The 17,088-nt window shown below is 40.0% G+C and overlaps 1 protein-coding gene across 2 annotated transcripts in view; it reads left to right on the top strand.

Annotated features, from left to right (window-relative positions):
- OXSR1 (oxidative stress responsive kinase 1) overlaps positions 1–17,088 on the top strand; it is a 99,817-nt gene that overhangs the window by 12,202 nt on the left and 70,527 nt on the right. The window contains exons 2-3 of one of the 2 annotated variants that reach the window (XM_017508397.2): positions 5,483–5,595; positions 11,085–11,193. In XM_017508397.2, the coding sequence (XP_017363886.1) occupies positions 5,483–5,595; positions 11,085–11,193 (222 nt within the window). Of the gene's footprint in view, positions 1–5,482; positions 5,596–11,084; positions 11,194–15,078; positions 15,148–17,088 lie in introns of those variants that run through there. The other variant, XM_017508398.2, reaches the window with a different exon arrangement.

The raw sequence follows: 17,088 nt of genomic DNA, 5'->3' as shown, positions 1-17,088 counted from the left end.
AAATATATATTTATATATATGTGATTTACACATATAACTATAAAATATATATATGTGATTTACACATATAACTGTAAATATATATATATATATCATTTACACATATAACAGAGCAAGACTGTCTCAAAAATAAGTATATAAATATATATTTATATATATATATATGTGATTTACACATATAACTATATAGTTTGACAGAATTTGTGTTTGTTACATTTAAATCCATTTGAAAACCTCTCACTAAAGCCACACAAACACAACCATAGACAAAACCAACATGGACAAATCCCAATCACAGTTACAACAAACTAAGTAAAAACTCTGCACAGGGTCAGCTGCAGTGACTCACGCCTGTAATCCCAGCACTTTGGGAGGCCACGGCAGGCGTATCACTTGAGCCAAGGAGTTCGAGACCAGCCTGGCCAACAGCCTGGCGAAACCTCGTCTCTACTAAAACAATACAAAAATTAGCTGGGTATAGTGGCACATATCTGTAATCCCCGTTACTCAGGAGGCTGAGGTATAAGAATGGCTTGAACCTAGGAGGCAGAGGTTGCAGTGAGCTGAGATTACACCACTGCACTTCAGCCTGGGCAACAGAACAATACTCTGTCTCAAAAAACAAACAAGAAACAGCACAAAACTCACATAATGCAAAATTTAAAATAAAATCCAGTATTTAAGAATATACTTCTGGGGGTGGTGACTCACATGTGTAATCTCAGCACTTTGGAAAGCTGAAACAGGAGTATCATAGGGGCCAGGAGTTTGAGACCAGCCTGGGCAACATGGTGAGACCCCGTCTCTAAAATGAAAAATAAAAAAATTAGCCAGGCATGGTGGTGCACACCTGTAGCCCCAGCTACTTGGGAGGCTGAGGTGGGAAGATTGCCTGAGCCCAGGAGGTCGATGCTGCAGTGAGCCATGTTTGTACCACTGCACTCCATAGCCTGGGTGACAGAGTGAGACCCTGCCTTAAGAAACAAAACAAAAAAAAAAAGCAAAAACAAATGAACACATTTAGCATTCAATAACATCATCCCATAGTGTACATGAACAATTTTGACAACAGTTTAGGAACATTAACGTATTACTTCTTAAAAATTACCCAAAGACTGCTATTTAAATATTTGCAGTTTATCTGCTTCTTGGCTGAGCTCCCTTTGTTAATGTGTAGAAGACAGAGAGGCAGAATGGTAATGCTTGCCATTAAGTTCCCTCCCTCTCACATCCCATCGTCTCCTAACTATTTCTGCATGGAAGCCCTGAAGAAAGTTTAACTGCTTTGAATTGCCTTCAGTGACTCTTGGGAACATCTGTGAATAGGAGAAGGAAGCTAATCATGCTGGTCAAAAATCTACAAAAAAGGCATTTCTCAAGTCACAGGAGACATAGCATGGCCTCTACAAGGTACCTTTGGTCCCAGATAACAGACATCTTCCAAACTGTACATGTGTTCACTAATTCTTTACAATATTTTTAAAAATGTACTATCCAGCGGTATTCTTTTTAACCACTATTAGTTTTCAAACCAGCTATTCTACCCCTGGATAATCTAACACTGATCAGTGTATCTTATATATGCAAAACCTGAAATATTTTTTTTTTTTTTTTTTTGAGACGGAGTTTCGCTCTTGTTGCCCAGGCTGGAGTGCAATGGCACGATCTCGGCTCACCGCAACCTCCGCCTCCTGGGTTCAGGCAATTCTCCTGCCTCAGCCTCCTGAGTAGCTGGGATTACAGGCAAGCGCCACCATGCCCAGCTAATTTTTTTGTAGTTTTAGTAGAGACGGGGTTTCACCATGTTGACCAGGATGGTCTCGATCTCTTGACCTTGTGATCCACCCGCCTCGGCCTCCCAAAGTGCTGGGATTACAGGCTTGAGCCACCGCGCCCGGCAAAACCTGAAATATTTTAATAGCATGTTGATCTCCTGGTCCCATGTGATCTGCCTGCCTCCGTTTCCCAAGTGTTGGGGATTACAGGGGTGAGCCACTGTGCCTAGCCTAATTTTTGTATTTTTAGTAGAGGCAGGGTTTCGCCATGTTGGCCAGGCTGGTCTCGAACTCTGGTTTCAGGTGATCTGCCAACTTCAGCCTCCTAAAGTGCTGAGATTACAGGCATGAACCACTGTGCCCAGCCGGAAAAAAATCTTCATGTAAGTGGACTCATGCAGTTCAAGCCCACGTTGTTCATGGGTCAACTGTATGCATTAGCTGTACTCTCCATTTCTCCCTCCCTCCAGACTCTGGTAACCACAGAAAGAACTACTTTCTGTGTCTATGAACTTTTATAATCTTGGTATTTCATATAATTGGAATCATACTATATATGGACTTTTGTGCCTGGTGTCACTTAATGTGTTTTCATAATGAAAACTGTTTTTAAGCATGTGTCAGTATTTGCTCCCCGGCTCATGTCTGCATAACTCCATTTTTTTTTTTTTTTTTTTTTTGAGACAAGAGTATCACTGTGTCTTCCAGGCTGGAGTGCAGTGGCATGTTCTTGGCTCACTGTCACTATTGTCGCCCAGGCTCAAGTGATCCTCCCACCCCAGCCTTCCAGGTAGCTAGGATTTTAGGTGTATACCACATGCCTGGCTAATTTTTGTATTTTTTGTAGAGATGGGGTTTTGCCATGTCACCCAGGCTGGTCTTGAACTTCTGGACTCCAGCCGTCTCCCCACCTTGGCCTCCCAGAGTGCTGGGATTATGGGCGTGAGCTACTGCACCTGGCTGTAACTTTGACTACATCTATTCTCTCATCTGCTCTGACTGACCCTCCTGCTTCTCTCTTTCACTTACTTTGGGCCCACCCAGACAATTTAGGATAATCTTCCCATCTGAAGATCCTTATCATCTGCAAAGTCCTTTTTTGCTGCATATGGTAACATTCACAGGCTTTGGGGATTAAGACACGTACATCTTTGAGAGGCCCATTATTCTACCTAACTATGGACTTTAGATCTTTTATCATTATCCCACCATTCCCTAAGGCTCTGTTCTTTTTTTTTTTTTTTTGAGACAGAGTTTCACTCATGTTACCCAGGCTGGAGTGCAATGGCGCGATCTCGGCTCACCGCAACCTCCGCCTCCTGGGTTCAGGCAATTCTCCTGCCTCAGCCTCCTGAGTAGCTGGGATTACAGGCACGCACCACCATGCCCAGCTAATTTTTTGTATTTTTGGTAGAGACGGGGTTTCACCATATTGACCAGGATGGTCTCGATCTCTTGACTTGTGATCCACCCGCCTCGGCCTCCCAAAGTGCTGGGATTACAGGCTTGAGCCACCGCGCCCGGCCTCTTTTTTTTTTTTTTTCAGTCTGTTTTCTCTCTGTTGTTTAGATACAGCAAACTATTGATCTTTTCTTCACGTTCACCAAATTTATCTTCTGTCATTTCCATTCTCCTATTGAGTCTATCCAGCAAATGTTTTATTTTGGTAATTGTATGTTTCAGTTATATAATTTCCATGTGGTACTTTAAAAGTAACTTCTTGGCCGGGCGCAGTGGCTCAAGCCTGTAATCCCAGCACTTTGGGAGGCCGAGGCAGGCGGATCACAAGGTCAGGAGATTGAGACCATCCTGGCCAACATGGTGAAACCCCGTCTCTACTAAAAATACAAAAATTAGCTGGGGGTGGTGGCATGCACCTGTAGTCCCAGCTACTTGGGAGGCTGAGGCAGGAGAATTGCTTGAACCCGGGAGGCGGAGGTGGCAGTGAGCCAAGATTGTGCCACTGTACTCCAGCCTGGCGACAGAGTGAGACTCTGTCTCAAAAAAAAAATGTAGCTTCTTTGCTGAGATTTTCTGCTTTTTATTTGTTTCAATTCTTTTTTCTTTTTTTTGTTTTGAGATGGAGTCTCACTCTGTTGCCAGGCTAGAGCGCAGTGGTGCAATCTTGGCTCACTGCAACCTCCACCTCCTGGGTTCAAGTGATTCCCATGCCTCAACTCCTGAGTAGCTGGGATTTCAGTACTGCACCACCACACCAAGCTAATTTTTGTATTTTTAGTAGAGATGGAGTTTTACCATGTTGGCCAGGATGGTCTTGATCTCCTGATCCATCTACCTTGGCCTCCCAAAGTGCTGGGATTACAGGTGTGAGCTACAGCACCTGGTCTGTTTCAAAAGATTTTGTAATTGTTTGTAGAAGCCCTTTTGTGATGGCTGCTTTAAAATTCTTGTGAGATAATTCCAACAACTGATTTGTTTTGGTGCTGGCATCAGTATGATCATCTTTTTTTTTTTCCTCATTCAAGTGTGCTTTTCCTGGCTCTTGGTATGACATGTCATTTTTTTGTTTTGTAATTGTATCTTGGACATTTAGGTTATTATGTGAGGAGACTTTTTTTTTTTTTTTTTTTAAATGAGACTGGGTCTTGCTATGTTTCCCAGGCTGGTCTCTAACTCCTGGCCTTAGACGATCCTCTTGCCTCAGCCTCCTGATTATCTAGGATTACAGGTGCATGCCATTGCACCTGGCTGAGACTCTTTATCCTGTTTAATTCTTCTATTTTAATAGGCAGTTACCCTATTTAGGTTTAGTGTATAGCTCTTGTCCTACTTTTGTGAGCTGTAATCCTATGGTAATTCAGTTTTCAGATCGCTTGCAATGCTATCTTCTTCTATTTGATTCTTCTAGAACTCTCATTTATTCAGCTAGAACTCCCATTCTATCTCTGCAGCTCCCTGGGCTGACTTGTGGGTGTGGGGCCCTGGCTCTGCTGCTGCTAAGGCCAGATTGACTTGACATTGCCACAGGTGTGGGGCAGATACCAGGCTGGCACTGTGGTGAATCTGGCCGGCCACTGTTTCAGGTCTAGTGTGGAGACCCTGCTGATGCTGCAGTGGATTGGGTTCACCACTATCCTGGATGGGGACAGGAAAATGTATCTCTCTGCTAGGTCTCTGCTGAGCTGCCCTTTTCACAGTCTGTTGGCCAGAGACAGCAGAGTTTTCTCATTTATTTATTTGTCTTTATCTACCTACCTTATCCATCCATTTGTGATGTTCGTTCCAGTTTGCAAGCCTCCCTAGTGTCCAGTCTGGGATATTTGGGAGGTAAAGGGAAAACCCAGTAAACTTACTGTGGTGTTTTCTTGAAGTCTTGAGATCCCTAACTAGTCTACTTCTCTTTCTACATTTCAGAATCTTCTTATGATTGTTTGTTGAATTATTTTTCTGCTATTTTGTTGTATTTGGAGCGGAGGAGTGAGGAAATGTGAGCCTATGCCATTGTTTTCAAGAACTGGAATCCTAGCAGCTTTGAAATTTATGTTTGCACTGGTATTTATTGGCAATACATATGAAATGGTTGAGGCTTTTGCTTTAACTGACACTCTTTAGAGTGTTTTTCTGCATCTGTTATGCACTGTAGGAACAAGATAAGGATTACTTTTGTTTAAATTGTATGGAAATTAAAAATGTCATGTTTTTATATATCCATCCACTTATTTACTCTTTTATATATTTGTTTTTAGGGAGTGGAGCAACTGCTGTGGTCCAAGCAGCTTATTGTGCCCCTAAAAAGGAGAAAGTGGCAATCAAACGGATAAACCTTGAGAAATGTCAAACTAGCATGGATGAGCTCCTGGTATGCACATCTCATACTTCTTAAATGGAGAGATATAGTCGTATATATTCGTGTCACAGTGGGAAATAACTTGAAGTTTTTGATTTTTTTTTAAAGGTTAATGATTTCTTCATAAATAATGTTCATTGCAAAATTTATAGTCTGGATAAGTAGAAAGAAAAAAATTAGTTATAATTTTCTTACTCTGAGATTAACCTTTACTATATAACCTTTCAGAGTGAACATTTTAATATATTTGTATTTTTGTGATAATGTAATCATATGCCCTTTTCATTTAACAATTTATCATAGAACTTTTTCTGTGTCTGTAAATATGGATCAGTATCATTTACAACGTATATAGTATTCTGTTGAATAGACCACAATTTATTACACTGCCATACAAATATGAACTAATACTGTTATTTTATTAAGTCATTTCTTTAAGAGGGTACACAGCTGTGGTAGAAAGGTCAGGGATTAGGACTGGAACGACCTGTACATCTAGAAGTTTTTTTCACTGTCCCAAATTGTGTTTTATTTCTGGCGGTATCTATGGTTAATTTTAGGGAATAATTGGAATTAAAGAAAGAGGTAATGGAGTTATATATTGCATAATATATAATTATATATGAGATGGATGAGACTAATGTATTTCTTCAGGATTGGTAATGTATGAGCAGAAACTGAAGGAATTGGTTGCTGGAATGATTTTGAGCCATCTTTGGTGAGAGAATGCGTACTTGGAAGGAAATGCTGATTGAAATCTTATTTAAAGATCTTGGATTGATACATACCATAATACTTTAGAGCACCATTTAGACATTTGAACTGCAGTGATGATAAAATATTTGTCTATAACTGTAAACTAATTCTGTTAAAGAAAAACAAAAATTTTAACCTACATATTAAGACTAAAATTTGAGAAGTCCAATATGAAGCCCTATCATTTGCCAGTTATTTAATTGATAAGGATAGAGTAAAATGAATGAAAGTCTTATTATTTAAACTACTTCATGATTAAGCTGAGGTTTAAGGTTTAAATAACGTAAGTTCACATGATGATAATAGCAAACATCTTTCAGTACTAGGCCCTGCAGTGTACTTTAACCTTACACACATTTCTATGAGCTACGTAATAGCTCTGTTTTATAGATGAAGGAAGTAAATCATATAATAAATAACAGAGTCTGGATTAAAAATCAGGTCTATCAGGTCTATTATTGTCTACTTAACAAAATGATTATAGCCTTAGTTCAAAAGTAGGAAGAACATTTCTTTTCTTTTCTTTTTTTATTTAAGATGGAGTCTCACTGTCTCCCAGGCTGGAATGCCATGGTGTGATCTCGGCTCACTGTAACCTCCACCTCCTGGGTTCAAGTGATTCTCCTACCTCAGCCTCCTGAGTTGCTGGGATTACAGGCACACGCCACCACACCCAGCTGATTTTTCTGTTTTTAGTAGAGATGGGGTTTCACCATGTTGGCCAGGTTGACCTTGAACTCCTGATCTCAGGTGATCCGCCTGCCGCAGCCTCCCAAAGTGCTGGGATTACAGATGTGAGCCACCGTGCCTGGCCAAACATTTCTTTTTAAATATCATTTGACATTCTTGAAAGCAATATTTTTGTTCTTACAGTGGCGGCTTTTAGAGGAATGCAAATTTATTATATCTTATTAAAAAGAAAAAATTAGATATATGTACATTTTGCTCATGTTTCAATACGTTTTATGTTGCAAATATAGTTTGCATATATTAATACTTGGCAAATAAATAAAGGGGAAAAGTAAATTTTAGTAAAGCAAGTTTAAGATACTTGGGTTTTTGGGGTTGGGGAAGGCAAGCCCGCAAGATCTCACCAGATACTGATGAAATATCAGGAATGTAGAGAATACCTAGTTTATTTGTGGTACCAGGACCTGTTCTATGGGATACCAAGATCTGAGTGCCAGGGACTCTATTTCTGAGTGATGTGAAGCCCTTCAGTTTACCTTAAAAAAATCTATAAGATCAATGTACTAAACTTTTGATGTTGTGATATTAAAATTTATTTACAAAGCTATCTTTGGGTTCTCCAAAGAACACTGTTGTCTTTGGGTTCTCCAAAGAGCACTCATGTAAACTGGGCTAACAGGTGTGTATCGTGTGATAGTTACTAGTGAGTGGGCAGTGTATTGCTCCTTTCTCTTGTCATGTATTTTCTATCTGATAAGCTTTGCTAAGTGTGATGGGAAAATCAGTTATCAAATCTTACTATATTTATTGTTTCCAGAGATTGTACTTCTAGGCTTTTCTCTAAGAAAGACATGTTGTAGTACTTTGAAATGTTTCTCTTCTCTGATAGATGGTAGGACTGAAGTCATTGGACATCTATGGGGGACATCAAGAGGCTTAAAACACTTGTAACAGGTGTTTCAGTTGAAAAGTTGAGGTTCTTGCCTGTTGTACAAGGCAGAGTGTGACACATGTCTCAGGGGAGGTATAAAGTAATTTGAAAGAGGGCCGGGCGTGGTGGCTTACGCCTGTAATCCCAGCAGTTTGGGAGGCCAAGGCAGGCAAATCACCTGAGGTCTAGAGTTTGAGACCAGCCTGGCCAACATGGTGAAACCCTGTCTCTACTGAAAATACAAAAATTACCCGGGGGTGGTGGCACGCACCTGTAATCCCAGCTACTCGGAAGGCTGAGGCAAAAGAATCGCTTGAACTCAGGAGGCAGAGGTTACAGTGAGCTGAGATCATGCCACTGCCTTCCCGTCTGGGCAACAGAGCAAGACCCTGTCTCAAAAAAAAAAAAGAAAAAAGATTATTTCCAATCAAATGCAGATGGAAAATACAGTATTCACAGAATGAGAAACTCACATATGCTGAGGGCTGAGTTTTCACACAATGAGGGTTCTGCATGGATTTGGGTATATTTGGGGGTCCTGAAACCAATTCCTCACATATACTGAGGGACAACTGTACACTGTTTCTTTTGGAGTTATGAAACGTTCTGGAATTAATTGGTGATAGTTGTACAACTCTCTGAGCACACTAAATTGGACACTTTAAAAGAGTAAATTTTATGGTGTGTGAATTATATCACAATAAAGCTGTTATAGGTCAGAAATAATGGCTCACACCTGTAATCCTAGCACATTGGGAGGCCAAGGTGGGAGGACTGCTTGAGTCCAGGAGTTTGAGACCAGCATGGGCAACATAGTGAGACTCTGTCTGTGAAAAATAAAAAAATTAGCCAGGCCAGGGACTAGAGCTCACGCCTGTAATCCTAGCATTTGGGAGGCCAAGTTGGGTGGATTGCTTGAGCCCAAGAGTTCAAGACCAGCCTGGGCAACATAGGACTCCGGCTCTATAAAAATACAAAATTTAGCCGGGTATTGTGGCACACATCTGTAGTCCCAGCTACTTGGGAGGCTGAGGTAGGAGCCTGGGAGGTTGAGCCCAGGAGGTTGAGGCTGCAGTTAGCTGGGTCACACCACTACACTCCAGCCTGGTTTAAAAAGCAAGACCCTGTCTCATTAAAAAAAAGAAAAAAAGCCAGGTATGGTGGCACACATCTGTAGTCCCATCTAGTCTGGAGCCTGAGGTGGGAGGATCACTTGAACCCAGGAGGTTGAGGCTGCAGTGGGCCATGATCACACCACTGTACTCCAGCCTGAGTGACAGAGAGAGACCCCATCTCAAAAATAAAGCTGTTATTTAAAAATCCTTTCAAGTGTGCGAACACATTTCTAATACTAATGTGCTGCAAACATTAAAAAATTTAACATGAGGCCAGGTGTGGTGGCTCATGCCTATAGCCCTAGCAGTTTGTGATTTCAAGGCAGGAGGATCACTTGAGTCCAGGAGTTTGAGACCAGCCTGGGCCACATGGCAAAACCTTGTTTCTACAAAAAAAATACACACACACACACACACACACACACACACACACACACACAGAGCTAGGTGTGGTGTTACATGCCTGTAGTCCCAGATGCTTGGGAGGTTGAGATGGGAGGATGGGCTTGAGCCTGAGAGGTGGAGATTGCAGTGAGTCGAGATGTTGTGCCACTATGCTTCCAGCCTGAGTGACAGAGCCAGATACTTTCTTCCTTTTCTTTCATATTTACTTAGCTTTTAGTACAGAAGACTGTGCCTGGTGATTTCAGGGTTGCAAGATGTGTATGACAAGATCCTTGCCATAAAGGAAGTTACATTCAAGTAAAGAAGATGAAAAATGGAAAGTTAGCATTTATTGAGCATTCCTTATGAATCAGGGATTATGGATGACTTTCACGCAATTGATCTTACTGAACAAATACCAAGGGCATAGGGCAGGTACATTAATAAGTGAAAAGCCATATAAAGTGCTGCAGTATTTCATTCATTCAGCAAATATTTATTGAAGGTGTACTATGTGCCAGGCACAATGATATATGCTAAGAACTGTTTTAGAGTTATCACTGAGCTTGCAGTTTTGTGGGGGATGTGTAAACAAATGGGCAGTTATAGTATAGTCAGATGAATTCCATAGTGATTAAGAATCTACTTTTAAGTACTTGCCTTTATGGAGCTGTCAGCCTAGCAGGGAGAGACAGACAAATAAGCACACAGTGTGCTATCCAGTATTTTGTGTACCATGATGGGAGGAGATATACAGGGTACTTGGAAGCTGAGAAGGAGCATCTAACTAAAGCTGGGAAGCTGGGAGGAAATTCTGTCTAGACTGAGATCAGAGGAAGAGTTGGAGTTAGCTGGGCAGTGATGATGGGGGAAGTGTATTTGAGGCTGAGGCATAATAGGGTTAAATGTCCATAGTTAAAAGAAGCATGACTCACTTGCAGTTTTCTGTGGCTGGATCAGGTACTGGGCTGTGAAGGGGCACAGGAATGAGACTAAAGAGGTAAATAGGGCCCTGATCACACAGGGATTTATAAGGCATTTTGTCATACCAAATCTAATTTAAAATCATAAGCTGAGATAGAGTAAGCTTAAACTTTTGGCTCAGATTTCTGCTCTGGATTTAGTTTTTGATGTTGTCCTGTTTCAGTTTGTTTCTCTTTAGTGTGAGAATTATTAATCATTTCACAAAAATGGAATGAAGTAATATTGTTGCAAAAAAAAAAAACCCTACACAAATAATAATAATTAAAAAAACCCTGTTTGTTAGTTAATATCCTTTGTACCTATATAACCAGATTTCCCAAGATGGTTCTTCAAGGGCACCTTGAAGCAAAAATACATGTCCCAAAGGAGGCCTCCTGGAGCGTTGTGCCAGGGTGTCTTAAATAGTGTATTTCTAGTTTGAAAGATTACTAGTATAATGAGTGGAGGAAGAAGTTGAGTCAGAATGGACTGAGGGAGACAAAGTGGTTTTATTGGTTTATCTATTCTTGAAGAAATCAGAGCTATGGACATCCCAGAATGGTGTGACAAAGTCTTGAGATTTCAAAATCTGGATTTGCTAACTCACAACATTTGTTTTAGGCTTGCATATAATGAAATATCATGTTTTCTCTTCTTTGTAGAAAGAAATTCAAGCCATGAGTCAATGCCATCATCCTAATATTGTATCTTACTACACGTCTTTTGTGGTAAAAGATGAGCTGTGGCTTGTCATGAAACTGCTAAGTGGAGGTGAGTAAAGTACAAGGAAATGTTATAAGTACCATGGTTTAAAAAGTTAATAAAATTTCCTTCTTTTTTATCCTGATTTTGTTTTCATGGCCATTTGCGTTTGAGGAGGTACTGAAAATATAGTATTTGCTGAAGATGCTAATCTGTGAGCCAAGACAGGCTTCATACCTTGCATTTGGTTCATTTCGTTGTCATGCTGCTTAAATCTCTCAATTTTTTTTTTAGAGGCAGACTGGCTCCGTCACCCAGGCTGGAGTGCAGTGGTACAATCATGGCTCACTGCAGCCTCGAACTCCCGGGCTCAAGTGATCCTCCCGTCTCAGCTTCACAAGTAGCTGAGACTACAGGCGTGTACCACCGTGCTCAACTAATTTTGTTATTTAATATAAATTTTTTTTGGAAACGGGGTCTCACTATGTTGCCTAGGCTCATCTCCAATTCTTGTCTTCAAGCGATCCGTCCACCTTGGTCTCCCAAAGTGCTGGGATTACAGGTGTGAACCACTCACTGTGCCTGGTCTAAATCTCTCTTAATTTAGGATGCTTCCTTCTTGCCTCCTCCCTTCCATGATGTAAACTTATTGAAGAGTCTAGTCCAGTTACCTTGTAGAATGTGCCATATTCTGGATTTATCTGATTATTTCTTCTTGGTGGCATTTAACTTGATCTGTATTCCTCTTTTTCTTGTATATTGAAAATTAGATCTAAAGGCTTGATTAAATTCAAGTTAAATATTTTGGGGGAGGATACTTCTGGGTGTTGCTGTGTACTTCATAGTGCATTATGTCAGGAAATTGCTATCTGGTTGTCTTTTTAATAGTGATGTTAGTTTTGTTTGCTTAAGATTAGGACAACCAGGCCTCTCCATGGAAAAGGTAACATTTTCCCTTTTGTAGCTGGCAAGTAATCTGTGAGACGATACTTTGTGAGTATCTAAAGAGTGTCCAGTTCTCCATAAGTCTTTTGTCTAATGATTTTCACCTTCATTGTTTGAATCCTTGTTTGAATCAGGGGTTGTAAAATGGTGATTTTTCTTACAGCATCATTTCTTTTATATTTGTAAGCTGGCATCCTTCTGTGTAGAACTTTTCCTTATCAACCGGGACACTGATTAATCTGTACTCTAGTTCCTACTGAAAAGGCGAGATGAATAATTGATTTTTTTTTTAAGTACCAAGTTTTGGAGTAAAAATTTGGTCTAGTAATCATCTGCAATGGTAGGAACCGAGAGGGTTTAAAAATTTCCCTTTTTCCAGTTGGGTAGGACCTGCACTTTTTGGAGTATTATTAAAGGCCCAAGGATTTTTATGTATTCAGTGTCTTTCCATCAGTTATACTCTATTCTTTCTGATACGCAAGTTGTCCAAAATTTGTCAGTGGGAGCCCTTTCAAAGTCACTCTTGCGTCCTCTTGATATGAACCCATCAGTCTTTCATTTTATCCTTACATTTTAATTCAGGATTCCCTAGGGTTATATTTATATTCATATTCCCAGACCCTGAATCAGCCAATATTCTAATGAGCTTTGATATTTTTTACTCGGGAATGTACTTACAAGAAAGCATAACTTGGATGCTTGGAGTGCTCATTACTACTCTAGTGTCATTGCTTCTAGAGCTTGGAAATATAGTAGGTTAAAGATAAATCATAATTTGACATTAATATTTCCAATACAAGTTTAATATCCTTGACTTTTTAAACTTCTTTAATATTATACTTGAATCTCTTTTCCTCTACACAGAAAATCATGATACCCAATATTAAGATAATTACTGAAGTGCTTTATCTTGTAATATATATGTAGTTATTTCTGCTGTATTCTTACAATAAGATATGAATATTGCTGATTGTAAACTGTGAAACCTTGGCACGTATAGATTGAACATTTTGTTATGATTACCCGAAAGCCCCATGCCATTTGGTAAATTAGTCATTTTACCAAGGCATGGATTTGAATCACATGGCAGCAAGACTGGTAGGACTAGTGAGTGATGGAGCCACACTGGCCTTCCTGTCACTATGCTGCTTGGTTTTGGCTTGCATGTGTATTTTGTGGGGGAGTATGATTTTCCATCCTAAAATGTAGAGTTACAGAAAAGAGAATCCATGTTTGTTTAGTTTGCAATTTTATTGCTATATCTCACTGAACACTATACTTCCCCAGAGAGACTATAAACAGCATAGACTTTAGAGTTAAATTTCAGTGTTTCTACTTAGCACTCGTATGTCATTGGGAAAACTCTTTCATCTCTTTGAACCTTTTTACTTATCTGTTAAATGGGGATACCTTTCTGCATTTCAGAGAATTGATGAGGAGCAAATGAGATGATATATGTAAATCGTCCACCACTGTGCTGACATGTAATAGGTGCACAATAAATTTTAGTCATTAATAGTAATAATCCCTTGCTATTTGATGCTTTTCAGTGTAGCCAGAATCACCTTTTTATTTCAATCCCATTAGTGACACACTGGAGAAACTGGATTGCTTTGTTAAAGGCCCTGTTCATATGATGGTTGGAAGCCTTGCTAACACCAACCACCTTTCTTTTTTTTTTTTTCCCATTTATTTTATTGCATTTTAGGATTTGGGGTACATGTGAAGAACATGCAAAATTGTTGCATAGTAACACACGTGGCAGTGTGATTTGCTGCCTTCCTCCCCATCACCTACATCTGGCATTTCTCCCCTTGCTATCTCTCCCCACCTTCCCACCCCCCACCGTCCCTCCCCTATTTCCCCCCAACTGACCCCAGTGTGTAGTGCTCCCCTCCCTGTGTCCATGTGTTCTCATTGTTCAACACCTGCCTATGAGTGAGAACATGCGGTGTTTGATCTTCTGCTCTTCTGTCAGTTTGCTGAGAATGATGGTTTCCAGATTCATCCATGTCCCTACAAAGGACCCAAACTCATCGTTTTTGATGGCTGCATAATATTCCATGGTGTATATGTGCCACATTTTCCCTATCCAGTCTATCTTCGATGGGCATTTGGGTTGGTTCCAGGTCTTTGCTATTGTAAACAGTGCTGCAATGAACATTCGTGTGCACGTGTCCTTATAGTATAACGATTTGTAATCCTTTGGATATATACCCAGTAATGGGATTGCCGGGTCAAATGGAATTTCTATTTCTATGTCCTTGAGGAATCGCCACACTGTCTTCCACAATGGTTGAACTAATTTACACTCCCACCAACAGTGCAAAAGTGTTCCTGTTTCTCCACATCCTCTCCAGCATCTGTTGTCTCCAGATTTTTTAATGTTCGCCATTCTTACCGGCGTGAGATGGTATCTCAATGTAGTTTTGATTTGCATTTCTCTGATGACCAGTGATGATGAGCATTTTTTCATATGTTTGTTGGCCGGTATGTCTTCTTTTGTAAAGTGTCTGTTCATATCCTTTGCCCACTTTTGAATGGGCTTGTTAGTTTTTTTCTTGTAAATCTGCTTTAGTTCTTTGTAAATTTTGGATATCAGCCCTTTGTCAGATGGGTAAACTGCAAAAATTTTTTCCCAATCTGTTGGTTGCCGATTCACTCTAATGATTGTTTCTTTTGCTGTGCAGAAGCTGTGGAGTTTGATTAGGTCCCATTTGTCTATTTTGGCTTTTGTTGTCAATGCTTTTGGTGTTTTGGTCATGAAGTCCTTGCCTACACCTACGTCCGGAATGGTTTTGCGTAGATTTTCTTCTAGGGTTTTTATGGTGTTAGGTCTTATGTTTAAGTCTTTAATCCATCTGGAGTTAATTTTAGTGTAAGGTGTCAGGAAGGGGTCCAGTTTCTGCTTTCTGCACATGGCTAGCCAGCTTTCCCAACACCATTTATTGAACAGGGAATCCTTTCCCCATTGCTTGTTTTTGTCTGGTTTGTCAAAGATCAGGTGGTACACCAACCACCTTTCAAGATGGTGGTCAAGCATGGTTCTTTCTGTATGGAGAGATATGGGAGTATTAGGTAATACTGTATCTTTCATTATTGATCGCCTATAACATAATTTTTTTATTTGTAATTTATAAGAATATGTAATACAAAGGTTTTAATGTTTTGCAAAAAAGTCCTCTGATGAATGGGAATAAATTGCTTAATTCTCCTGTCTGTACCTGTATGCTAGCCCATCATTCTTTCTGCTACTCCTAAGAAGAATGGCCTTTTTTTTTTTTTTTTTTAAGAATTCCTGTTCCTCTCTCAGTGAGTATATGTCTTGATCGTGGAAGGGGTAGGACATGTAAATGGGTGGGATGTCTTTTAAATGTGGCTCTTTGTCCCTTTTGGTCTGGTCTTAAGTTTTCTGGGACATTACCCAATTTTTCAAGACTAGCACTTGGCAGATTTCTTGGAGGATAATTTTCAAACATGTTCCATTTAGTCATAACCTTTTTATAAGTGCTTATATTTTTATGAGTCAACATGATCATTATATCTAAACTTTTTATTTTATTTTTTGAGATGGAATTTCGCTGTGTTGCCCAGGCTGGAGTGCAGTGGCATGATCTCAGTTCATTGCAACCTCTGCATCCTGAGTTTATGTGATTCTCCTGCCTCAGCCTACCAAGTAGCTTGTACTACAGGCGTGTGCCACCATGCCCGGCTGATTTTTTTGTATTTTTAGTAGAGATGGGGTTTCATCATGTTAGCCAGGATGGTCCTCAGCCTCGTGAGCTGCAGTGCCCAGCCTAAACTTTTTAAATATTAAAAATTTTGCATTTGTTTTAGGAAAATGAAATCTTGCTTTTTTTGTTATAAAATGAATAAACATTTAAACTGAGTTGGTACATTAGGCAACATTTAGAAAACAAAAGTTAGAACTAAGCACAGCTTAATTTTTTTTTTTTTTTTTTTTATAAAGATGGGGTTTCACGATGTTGGTCAGGCTGGTCTTGAACTCTCGACCTCAAGTGATCTGCCCACCTTGGCCTCCAAAGTGTTTGGATTACACTCGTGAGCCACCACGCCCAGCCAAATTTTTTTTTTTTTTTTTAAACAGGAGGAAGATGTGTCAGTATTGTAGCTTAATTAAAATGCCATTCATCAAATACTTACTGATCTCCAGTACACTGGTGAATAAAGTTATCAGTTCCTTGCTCTCGTAGGCTATGGGAACAAGTTCCAGGAGAACTTAACCTTGAGGGAGAACAGTTGCAGTGAGATTAACAAAGACTTATCTTCAGGAGGTGACGTCCAGCTGAGAGCTAACAAATAGGGTAAAAATTGGCCGGGTGAGGTGGCTCATGCCTGCTATCCTAGTGCTTTGGGAGGTTGAGGCGGAAAGACTGCTTTAGGCCAAGAGTTCAACAGCCCAGCCTGGACAACATGGAAAGACGCTGTCTCTACCAAAAATAAAACAATTTGCTAAGCTTGGACTAGTTGTCCTAGCTACTTGGGAGGCTGGAGGAGAGCTTGAGGCCAGGAGTTCGAGGTTGAGGCAAGCCGTGATCCTGCCACCACAGTCTAGCAGGACAACAGAGTGAGACTGTCTCTAAAAAAAATTTTAAAATAAAAAAGAATAACTAATAATTAGCCAGGTGAAATGGGGGCTGGAGTTAGTACTCGGGAAGGATGGGAAATGTGGTCCAGCTAGAATATTGTGAAAAAGGGGATGGAGACAGGATGCAGCGTGTGTGTCTTGAGAACTGACAGATTCACAGCTGGAGCAGAGAGAATGAGAGACGAGGACTCTCGGAAGAGGCTTACTGAAAAGCAGAGACTCCCAAAATTAAAAAATATAAATAACCAGAGTTGACAGAAATATGTACAGGGTGCCTTCTTTCACATCAACGTTTTTAGTCAGAATATTGAAAACAAAAGCATACTTTTGATTTAGGAACATTGTACTGATGTAGAATTTAATAAACTAATTCATAAAATGAATAATGAGTCACTCTTTTTTTTTTTTTT

The sequence above is a fragment of the Cebus imitator genome, unplaced genomic scaffold (genome assembly GCF_001604975.1).
Source record: "Cebus imitator isolate Cc_AM_T3 unplaced genomic scaffold, Cebus_imitator-1.0 Scaffold391, whole genome shotgun sequence".
Classification (NCBI taxonomy): Eukaryota; Metazoa; Chordata; class Mammalia; order Primates; family Cebidae; genus Cebus; species Cebus imitator.
Note: the sequence above shows the minus strand (reverse complement) of the source record. Positions and strands in the feature narration are given on the sequence as shown.